The 12169-nt window shown below is 39.9% G+C and overlaps 1 protein-coding gene across 1 annotated transcript in view; it reads left to right on the plus strand.

The window, feature by feature from the left end:
• The window catches only part of LOC134142097 (von Willebrand factor D and EGF domain-containing protein-like), a 169933-nt gene that overhangs the window by 56214 nt on the left and 101550 nt on the right, over positions 1 to 12169 (plus strand). The window contains 2 exon segments of the mRNA XM_062578857.1: positions 3405 to 3622; positions 6626 to 6699. Of these exon segments, the coding sequence (XP_062434841.1) occupies positions 3405 to 3622; positions 6626 to 6699 (292 nt within the window).

Genomic DNA, 12169 nt, shown 5'->3' on the forward strand with positions numbered 1-12169 from the left:
CCGGAACATATTTTTTAATTGAAAATACCGGTAATGTCTCTTAGAAAATTATCTTACCCTTTTAATTGGTAAATACTTTCCCCAGGTTAATCTGGTGGAATATCATGCCTGAACAAGGGAACCATTTGCATTTTTATTTACTATTTTCACTAATGAAAATACACAACCTTATAAGAAGATTTATTCTGCTTCTAAAGGGGACTCAGTGAGAAGACTGTTTAGAGCTAGCATTACGTCCACAGTTTTTCTACCCCTAAAAAGCTAGTTAAATTTTTTTTGGCAAAAAAACAAGACAGTTTCTGATATTTTTTCCCTTAATAAATCCTTGAAAGTGTGAATTGTCCTTTTGAGTCCTTCCACTAGCAACGAGATTAGCCCCTATTTTTAGTGATGGAACTGAAGCACTGCTAAAATCACTGTCATTAATAAAGGAAACCAAATCTTTGCCTCTTCCCCTTTAAACCTGCCACTGACGCACACATTAAATTGAACTTCCCATAAAACAAAAAGACCCAGTAAGTCTCTGCAGTGGCTCAATCTTCCACCTCACTCTTATTTCTCAGTCTCTGCCCTTTCTTTTTTTTTAAATGAAGCACTTACATGAGTTCTCAGTCTCTCTACTTTCTCTCCCCACCATGAGCCAAGTGTACAAACAGAGGAAAAAAAGTCATTTGAATGATACCACAACACAACGAGCTCAAACCTAACGGCACCTTATGGCTCCGGCAGCTGTGCTGGCTCCCGGACGAGGAGTATTTTGAGTTTCTTCCTGGCTCAGCGGTTCTCTGTTTTACATATTCCTCTTGGCTTACAGTCTCTGTCAGCCCATCAGGCAAACATTCGCTGCGCGCGTGGGAACAGACTCACTTATTTAGGTACCCAAAAACGCAGCCTGGTGTGTGCCGGGACGTCCTCAACACCGCTGGGACGTCCTCAACACCGCTGGGACGTCCTCAACACCCCTGGGCAACTTAAACACCTGCTTTTATGGGGATCACAGAACCTGTAAGGGCAAATTTTATCTCCTATTAGCTACCTGGAAATATTCTTAGGCCGTGGAAAATCTCGCTGACAGTGAACTCATGGGCTAGGAGCTCACAGGCCTGGGCAGGCTGAGATTGATAAACGCGGGCCTCAGGCTGACTCCTTGCAGGGGTCTCCTGCAGCCCCACAACGGGCTCGCGCGTCTTCCCGAAGGAACGGGGTGAGGCACAATCCCCAAGAGCAGATTCGTTCCCAAGGCGCCGGGGGGCTTGACATCCCGGTGCCAGGAGGCGCCAAGACAGAGACACAACTCTACCAATTAACTAATCTTGGAGGGAACTCGTCCCTGAAGTGGCAACTTTCCGTCAGTTTTAATCATCTCATTTACGTTGCTTAAACTAATAACGAGCTCCAGTCCTTGACTGTTCCACCCTCAGGCTATTTCCTACACGACTCTGGGCTGTTTCTAATCAATTGAGATATTTACGTGGCTGAGTAGCTGCCGCTGTGTGTTTGCGTAACCACGTTTCCTTCGTGCCTTCTTCGTCTGTAGGGTCTCCCTGTTTATTCGAAGGAACGCGGTGGGCTTCTGAAAAATGGGATGTCGGCCACGCTGCTAGAAACTCAAAACAAAAACAATTTCAGCAAAGATTCACTTACACCGAAGAAATTAACTGACAAGCTCTTTCTCTGGCTGAATCCATGTCACATCACTGTTGTGTTAATTATGCAGGGAATAAGTGATAAGAAAGCTAATTACAAGCATAGAAGAACGTCTCTAAGTTCAGACAATATCGTAATGAATGCCTAGACACACCAGAGCTCCTGCAGTTTCACTTTTGTTAAAATTTATCATTGCTGTTTTGACAAGATGATTTTGTTTGATTTGAAACTTTTGTTCCAGGTTGTGAGCACAGCCCATGGGGCTGCAATGCCCGTAACTATTCCTAACAGAAACCTCCAATTTAATTGAATCAAGAACCTTGAAAATGAGCAAAGCAGCCTGTAAGGGTTTGGCGTGAGAGATAATATGCCATTAATGCTTGTAGGTTTTAGCTCCATTTCTACAGAACTCTACAGGGTTAACTTCAAGACATTTTAAGGGTCTTTTCCATGACAAATACAATATTGATTACTTAATCATATTAGAAATAAAATCTTAGAACATTTGAATGCCACCTCCTATAAATCATCAAATAAATCTAGAAATCTGAAAAACAATATGAAAATCACTTATTTTTGTATCTAGTTCATTCCATTGCCACCATTTCCAGAACGCTGTTCATTATCATCTGATAAAATATTGGTCTGGGACAGCAAATTAAACATTTAGCACAAATATTGGTAGTTCTGAAATCAGCTGTAGGCCCAAAAATTCATTTTACATTCACTAAAGAATTCATGAAGGGTTGGGTGACTTCTTGAGAAGACAGACATTATCTAAAATGCAGGCCAGCTAGCTCAGAACCAATACTACTATGATTCAATGTTCATAAAAACAGATCCATGTTAAAAAAGGGGGGGGGGGGGAGGAGAAGGGAGTTAGCATTTTACCTGAGACCTCAGCATGAAGGGTCAGGACTGAAGAGAAATGGACACTGCTATTCCTGCTGCTAGAAGAAGTGCCTTCAGGAATGATATGATGTGCAGAGGCAGAGCTGCACAAATATGCTTGAGTTACCATTGCCACATTGATTTTTTTCACCTCCCACCACTTCCCCACCCATCACAGATACTTACATGGCCAGCACCACCATCGTAAATTATTTTTCCACAGTCTTTTAGTGAATTTATCTTCACAGCCCCTATATGAAAGATAGTAATGATACTACCATCACTTTACAGATGGAAACTAAAGTAAAATAACCTAGTTAAATCTAAAAATCTGTAAAAGATAACAGTGTACTGATCTATTGCATGCGCCTTCCTGTCCTGGACCTGCAAGTCACTAAAAACTGATTTAAGAACCTTCTCTTTCCAGATATATATAAATATATAAAAATCCCTCTATTTTAAATTAAGCAAGTCTCAGTAGATACCTTTTTATAATAAAGCAAGTGAAAGATAAGTGTTTTCCTGAAACATAGATTCATCTCATTCTTTGTCATAAGAAATACTCATCTTCATTTCCTGGGCATGGACCCATAAAGATAAGACTGCCATTCCAGAAATACTGGCACCTGCAGACAGAACATCACCAGCAAGTTTTAGTGAAACGTCTATTGCAGCAAAAAAATCCAATATACAAACAGTAAAATGTGCAAAGGGATGCCAGATTAAGTCAAACCCATCTTGCAAAACCCATCTGGTTTCCATGCATGTGTGTCTTGGAATGTAAAACACTTGTGTTGGATGGTGAACAGGGTTCAGGCAACTGCTGGGGTCTCTCCTGTCAAACTCAGTGTTCATGTTCATTTTAGATAGCCAGTTCCTGGGGCCCCCGAACATAGCCCTCTCGGCATGCCAGGTGGATCTGCTGCAGATGCCCTGCACGGAAAGCAGCTGCGCAGCGGCCGCGCTGATGGTGACGGCGGTGACAGACTTCGCGCAGGACGGGAACCGCTTCACTCGCATCAGAGCGAAGGCAGCCACACGGAGCGAACCGCTCTGGAGGGCTTACACACCGACGGATGCAAAGGTTGGTTCCTAAAATAATTTGGAAAACATGTCAAATTTAAATGGGAGTTTTAATATCAGAGAAAACAAGACAATAAATCTTAACCACCTAGACACTAACATTTGGGGGCTGCTTTTAGCACAGTAAACCAAACCAGCAACTTTCTATGCCAAGAATATTAACATGCAAAGCTTTTTGTTTTAACAGACTCATGTCTGATTATCAGTTAGCACGTCAGGAGGGCAAACAGCTGGATTACAGATGTAGCCTGGCTTGCCTATGTGCACTGCAGGAAGGCAGGCAGTGGGCAGAGGGACAACCTAGTTTAGGGAATTAGCATTCCCTTTCAAGGAAGAGAGGAAGGAAAGATCATCAGTTTGAAGGAAATTTTCCAAAAAAGCACAGAAATCACATAGACTTGATAAAATTGGTCACAGTGAAAGGAAAGCTGGTCCTGCAAGAAAACTTCTTGCAAAAGAGGTGACTGCCTCAGTAATTAGAAAGGAGAACTGAAAATCAGTACTGCTGGGTTCAATTACCCTGCCAGTAATCAGCATGAGACCTCCCATGATACTCTTACCTACTCCGTCTCTTCCTGTATCTGTCTATAAAATGTCCAAAATAAAAATAACGAGAATCAATCAGTGAGCCAAACCACACTTGCAGTGCAGAAAGCCTGCCCAAAGAGTGGGGCATCACTTGCGAAGGTCTTTCAGACTCTCAGCTGAGAGGTTTCATAGCAGCGTGCCACAACCCCATGGCCTGAGAGAGCCAGAATACGTATCTGATTGGATTCAGCTAAACTTTCCAGAGCAGTGGCGCATCCAAGCTGGTATAGTATAAATAACAGAAAACCTATCTCAAATGAAATATATATATTCATATATGAAATATGATATTTTAGTCTCACAGAATAACTCATATTATAATTTCACTTATATTACCTTTACAGCAGAATCACTAGCATGATTTTATAGTGGATTTACTCATGAAAGAATGAAATCAAGCTGAAAAGGATTTTTGTCTTTACACTTAAAATTACTAGCATGTAACTATCTCCCTTCCTTTCCCACATAGGTTTCTTTTAACCTTCTTAAAATTTTTCTTAAATCAGCAATTACAGATAATTCAATGCAGTGCACTTACATATCTGTATTTTTTTCTTCAAGTTAAGAATGCTTCCATTGAAATATGAAAATAGAGTGAATGTGAATGAAGTTAATCAATTTTAATAGTAAATTGCATCTAATCCTAGTTAAAACATGATCTATAGAAACAAATAGACCCCCTCCACAATACAAATAGTCAACAAATAGACCATTGCTGCTTTGCAGATAATCAGAGGCATTAATGTAAAGCAGTTCCCGCAACATATCAAGGAAAAACTCGTATACTAAAATCCACAGAGTCCTTAGCTGTTCAGACTTGTTCAGCTATTTCCAACTTAACTGAAAACTGAATGGAAATGGTTTGCAGAACACTCTGACATACTCAGATGCCCCCCCCCCCAAAAAAATGTATTTCTTCAGCCATCTAAGACTCCATGCACAGTTGCATTCTCTGCTGGTATCATGTAAGATAAGAACAGGGCAGAAAGTGGCTTGTGTATCTGTTCACATGTTTTACTCAGAAGAGTCTGGCAGTGAAGAAAATGGGAAAATTCCGACACTTCTCTACATCAGTCGGTAGATACAAATGATGCAGCTGACCTTGTATCAAAATGCTGTTCAAAGGGATGTTCTGTTTTTAACTCCTCAAGACAATCACTGCTAGTTGGGGATACCAGATACCTCTGGGTGTATAAGCAATGTCACTACGGGATGGTTAAAGGACATTTTGAAAGATGGTGTATTGCCTCACTCGATGAATTTTATCAGTGAGTGTAGTTCTGCCTTTTCCCTCTTATTCATTTATTTAATTTCACCACTGCAAAAAAACCTAAATTCTGCTTTGTCACTGAAAGACTGCCCAAGGATAGAGTGGCCATTCTCCTTCCCCGCTCCACAGATCACGGCAGAACTAACTGAACTGCACCTCTGGATTTCTCATGGGTAAAGAGCAAGCAAGCAGCCCTGACCAAAAAATCCCTGGTGGGCAGGACACGGGAAAAACATAACACTTCTTCATCCCCAACAGTGTGACTGGGAAGGTCCTCATATTGAAAATTACTACAGGCCCTATGCAAATAACCCAGTTTCACATTTCTGAGAATTTGATAGCAGTAAGCAATCATGCGAAAGCACCATCTTGAGAGGATGTGATGGTGATGGTAATGGAGGCCTAACTGTGCTGGAGAAAACAGAACTGCAACTTCGATGCGAGCAGTCCTACCTCTAGCTTTCGATGGCACCATTTCTGCTCCCTGCAGGTGGTCAGAGCTCTTAGACTGCCTGTGATCCAGCTCCCACCAGGGTAGCTGAGAGCTGAAGCAGCTGAAGATCTCTGCTGATCTTAGTAGATCCTTCCTTTCATTCGCAAGCGGACAGCAGACAGCTCCAGCAGTCTGAGTGGGGGCCTCATCAGCAGTACCTGATCAATAATCTGCACATCAAATTTATTAATCAGTCATTCAAATGCTGTATCAGGAAATTTAGGGTCAAACTAGTGGACAGACCGTGACTACTAAGAAATGGTAATGCTACTTCATTACAGCATACCTTCTTATACCATACCTCAGACCTTGAAATCAGTGCGATTTAATGAGCACCCTCCCCCCTTGATAATTTCATGAAATGATTTACTTCTTAACCAAAAAGGCTTAATAGAAAAGCTTTTCTTTTTACCAAATAAAGAAAGGCAGTTCATGACATCAGGTGGCATAGGTGCACTCCAAACTCCTTGTATTGAATGTGATTAAACGTTTAAAAGCAAACCCTGTTTTGTACCAGTTCGCTCTCATGCTTTAGAAATCAGATTTCAGTTTATACTTGACACACGAATCCTACCCCTAACGTTTTGTGAGGAACAGTAATGAAGAAAACCCGCTGCGTAGACTGTATTCATTACACATTTCATTTTAACCAGGTCACAGTTCAGGACCTCCCAACAGGGAACTGCTACTCTTTCACTGATCCACACATTATCACATTTGATGGATGGTGAGTATTCTGCTTTGAAATAATTTGGCTCAATTACTGTAGTCTTTGGTTTCTGGATGTAGCATGTATTTGGTTGTATATTAGAATAGCAAAAGACCTTACAGTGATTAATGCAGTGCCTCAGTAACACACGGTCTCCTTGCAGCTGGTTATATTCCTGTTAACAAAAGGATGAGGAATGTACTAATCCTGAAGCTGAAATGGTTCTGCTACAGAACAATTTTTACAAAACAAAGGTCAGACTCTCGTATGATCTTCAACCAAAACTGTCACTAATGCTTCTGAGAGGGTGTCCACAGCACGTGACCTAGCGCTGTGTTAGAGGCGTCCCAGTTCGATGCAAGTGAGCCCCTGCGTCCCCACAGCAGCGCAGGGAAGCGGGATACAAAGTCACTTTGCCCAAGAACGCTGTTGCATTTGTAGATGAACAGCTGCCTCAGGATCTCTGCATGGAGCTGACAGTCATAATTACAACACAGAAACACAAAAATGGCTGTACTGGCTCAGACAGAAGAACTTTAGAAATGGTGACTGGCCAGTATCCTCCAATTTTATCCAGTGATATGTAGCTGAAAGACTTAGTGAGCCAAAGATGGTATCTTTCTGTTTTACAGCCTATACAGTACGGATTTTTTCTTCAATTAACTTGCCTAATCATTCATGAATAAATTTACCCTAGATGCTCTGCATAATCAGAAGTTTACATCTGGCACATTTGAACCACAGTTACTAATATTTCAGATCACATTCCAGATTTGCCATTCCGCTGTTAACCTCACAATGGTACAGATAATGATTTTATGAATATAGCATCCAGAGGGGCTCAGCAGGCATGATATTCTAATTTCAATATCCTAACATCCCAATTTCAACCCAGCATGTTCTGGAGCTAGCAGCAGGCATTTGTCGGAACACAAACTCCGAAATGACGTCAAAGCTGGGGAAATTTCTGCATGAAAGGCGAGTAGGAAAGGAAGTGGCTCCATTAAAGGTTACGCTCCTGCCTCGAACCAAGGTGTCACCTGAACTGGGTAGTCTCAGCTAGGAGATTACCTTCTGCCTGTCTAGCGCTTTCCTGTTTCCTTCTACTTCTGCTAGCTACGATCCATAATGTGGTCAGGTACTTGTTTCATGCAAGTTTGGCTGCTCGATCTGAAAAAGCTGGGGAAAAGACTCAGGACTCCCAGGAAATCGTGCAGTGAGCAGATACTTACTTTTTCCTGGTTGCAGAAAACAGTTTCCTTCCAAGGGTCTTTTAAACCTCATAAAAAGGGACTGTCAAGGGCAAGAGTGTGGTGGTACAGTCATTCAGAGAGAATTGCAAGGGAAGAGGTCCAAGACATCCACATGCCACTTTCATCTGCAATTACTTCAACGCTGGGGTATTAATTAGATTAGAATATTATTTGAAAACTGTACATTTACATTCTAAAGTATTCACTTCAGGTTTGGGGCTAAGAATGGGCAGTGACCTACCAGACTGTTGTGCTAAGAAAGTCATGGAAAACTGCCTCTTTGAATGGGAGGTACCCTCTCACCCATGTAGTACATTATAACATAGCTCCCATGGGAAAAAGAGCTTAAAATGTTAGAGCAACTTTATCTGAATAACTCATTTTGGAGCCCTTTACTGATAATACATAGAAATGCTTCTAGACAAGTTTACAGTTCCGTTTCAGTACAGGGAAATTGGTAAAGACCATCTATCTGTGGCACTCTACCTGAAATCTTGAAATCTTGAAATGGAAAAATCTCAGGAATACCTTGGGCCCTCAGTAACAACAGGTTTCTTCCTTGCGGAAGTTACTGCTTTGTCCAGTCTAGCTTTAAATGAGCCAAGCATTGGGGCTTCCACCATCTCGATAATCAGGTTATTTCACTAAGACATATCACTTCCTGATATTCAGCCAAGTTTCTTACCCGTCATTTCAGTCCCATTACTCCTACTTAGTTTCTCATTTATTACTGTAAATAATTTCACTTTCAATTATTGTAATGATTATGCTGCCCTATTAGACATCAGTTAGACATCCTCTCTGCTTATTGTACGCATTAATCTATAAAATGATAACATATTGACAAATTAATTTAAAGCCCTGTGTTCAAGGAGCAGTGAATACAATTCCTGCTTTTGTCTTGATACAAACCTACAACCCACAGACAGATGCTGAGACAGAGCTATGGACTGGAAGCATTCCCTTTTGGTGGTGAAAGGGTACGCAGTGGAAAATTGTGTTTGAAACGAGATGTGCAGTAGGTATCGTGAATGTGGAGCACTTGCACAAAAAAGCTTGTGGGCTCAAGTAGGAAGCCACATAGATGTCCTTCAATAATAAAAAGGCATCAGAAAGAGACCTAAGGATTTCTGTAGACTGTAAACGGTGGAGAAATGAAAGAGAATAAACTAAGAGAAACTTTTCCTAGGGAAGGAGTGGAACATAAGCTTTTGAGTATCAGGAGTTACGCTGGCTCAAAGTGGTCAGTGGACACAGGCTCAGGTAAGAATGTTACACTAGGAAGAAAAGAAACATCCAAAACTACTGAAGAGAACCAAAGGAAAATAGAGCCTTTCACAATCTCTATATGGCTACAAAAATGGTAGCAAACAAAGCTTAATAAACAAACTACAAAATTGCCTCAGAAACCAACAGCAGAGCATCCATTAAAGAGCATAACCCAAGGAAATAAATCTATTCCCTCACCGTATCTAGTGACCTGTAAGTCGGCTTCTAGGGAGGCAGCCGAATCTAAGATGAAGATCATGGAGAAGAGCTTGACGTGCAGCGGTGGTGGGCAGCTGGGCCTTCAGCACCCCTTCTTCCTGCTCTCCATGCAGTCCTGCAGAGGGATCACCTAAGAACTGTAACGCTAAAAGGAAAAGAAAGTCTGAATAGGGGGCATCTCCAACAGCAAAATTGCAGACGTGCAGACAGAAGTGTAATAGTAGGAATGTTTTCTACACAAATAAAATAAACACACTCCTGCCTTTCCCAGGTTTTCTTACTTTTTCTGACTTTCACATTAGAATGGAGAAGAGAAGGAAAAATATACAATGGAGAAAATGAAGGATAAAAATGAAGTAGACACAGTAATAGAAAATTGTAAGTTCTGAGTTTCCAAAATTTAGAAGAAAAAGCTCATTAAAACTTAGTTTCATTTAAAAACATTGATCCTGTTTTTTTTTTTTTTTTTTTTTTTTTTTTTAATTTGTAAGCTGGAAATGTGAAAACAGCATGAAAATCAAAACATTGTCTGGAATAATTTGATGTTTTGATAGTAGAATTTTCCTACTGAAATGATCACTTCTAATGTATAAGCTATTCTGTGAGATTTCATAATAATACTTCATTTTTTAACTTTTACAAATACTTGTCAATGTTTTTTAAACTGATTTACTAAGCTCGCATTTTGGGGTAGTATTTCTAATATAGTTATTCATAATATAACTAAAACACTTAACTCACAGTTCTAATGATAATGCTCTCCTTCTGTATGCCTTTTGCTAAAGTATTTTTACATAAATATTTACTATTTTACTCTTTTGACCAAATATACTGAAAATCAAAGAAGAAATGTCAGATTTTAAAATGCAAGCACACTCAATTTGTGTATGTTAGTGCATAGCATTAATTATACTAGCTAAAATCCAGAAATAGCACTTTCTTTTATAGCAAAGTACCTTCTGAATTAAATGAATGTGAAAGCCTTGTAAAGCAGAAGTATGGCCTTCGTTATTAGTTATGGCATGTTATAAATATAAAAGCCTTTCACATCATAAATTGTAGATTATTAAATATGAAATATTAGCTTTCAATATGGAGAAAATCCTTTTATGGCAAAATGTAAGAAGGGAAACACTTCTTGATTCTGAAAAAAGAATTGTGAGATTTTTCAAACATTTACACGAATGCACCAGTATTATCACAGCAGCGCTGCCACCCCAGTTAATTTTTATGATTACAAAATAACTCAGCTTGCACAACCTTGTCCTTGTGGTTAGTTTTAATAGAATTCACCCCAGTAGCCACAACAAAGTCCTGCACATGAGAGGGCAGTCCTTCCAGGGGCGCTATTCTATTTTCTTGACAGTCAGCAGAAGTTTTTATGTCCCCAGCCTTCTAGGGACTTCTGAACACAGTCCACCAGCTTGGCTCTGAGAACACAGCCACTCTTTAGTGATCACCACTCGGAAACCTGAGGACATCCTGCAGCATAATCCAACACTTCCTAGGGTAAAAAAAAAATAGCATAAAATAGTTCTCACTAGGGAAGCAGAAGCTCAGAGGGACACATCAACAAATCAAATGATTTGGTGGCAAAACCATGATGGAAAAAGTTTAGGAATACTCACAATAATAACTGAATTGATAAAAATGTGAAGATCTCAGTGCAGCCTGCTAAGTATTTCAGAGATAAGTGTATTGCATTAGTTACTCTAACACTACTACCAGTGTTTACATCTATGTATTTATTTTCCCTTCTACCCATCTCTTATCATGAGCCAAGAAAAAAGACTCCTATGGTAACATCTCATTATCTTAACCAAAGACTTAGGAGCATTATATAATTCTTGAATAAAGAGCACAATGAACAAAAACTTGATGCGCTCCTTGAAAAAACAACCCAAACGCGTTTATAGGGAGACAGGGGACCACTTCATATTAATGCACCCATTGCTACAGACTATTAGGGAAGCAGAACTGCAAGGTGCATAATGGAGTCCAATTCAGATGCAAGCAATCGTGCCTGGTGCACAAAGAATATGCTGAGACCCCTTGTACAAAAGCTCCATTAACTCTATCTCACGCTTTCAGCTCTGCAAGGTTGCAGTTTGGTTTCTTAAATGTTGTCCAATGAATGATTATCACAATTACGGTTGTATAAACATCACAAAAAGTTTACCTGATTACATTCAATCATCCATTCAAGTAGTTCAAAGCCAAGCTAAACCTTCAATTTAGACACACTGCAGATTTTTGTGCTGTGGAACCCATGTCACAACTTCACTGAAGGACTCCAAGTGACTTCCAAGAGAGCTAGACTGGGTCCATTGCCTACGCTTATTAAGCAGTAAATAGCTCCCATTACTAGAATGATATTTATATGCATAATTTAATACTATCTTATTTACTAGATACATCTGATTAATCTGGATACAGTCATTTTACTGCACATTTTTCCATCAACCTTTCTAAAAATCTTTCCTTCTGAATTCTTCTTGTTGAAAGGACTACTGAAGGAAAGTGGAAGATGATCCTCATTAAATTTCCCTGCTCCTCATTTTCTCCTGTGAAGAGGTCCAAATGGAGCTAGCATCTGATGTTAAAAGAGATTACGTATTTTTAATGTCTTCCTTAGTTCTAATGAGTATTTGCAACAGCATCTGAGCAATGTATTTAGGGTTTATGCACCTGATTAGAAAATAAGATGAGATAGAACAATTCAAAATCTTTTTATGGCTGACTTTACT

Source organism: Rhea pennata, chromosome 6 (assembly GCF_028389875.1).
Source record: "Rhea pennata isolate bPtePen1 chromosome 6, bPtePen1.pri, whole genome shotgun sequence".
NCBI lineage: Eukaryota > Metazoa > Chordata > Aves > Rheiformes > Rheidae > Rhea > Rhea pennata.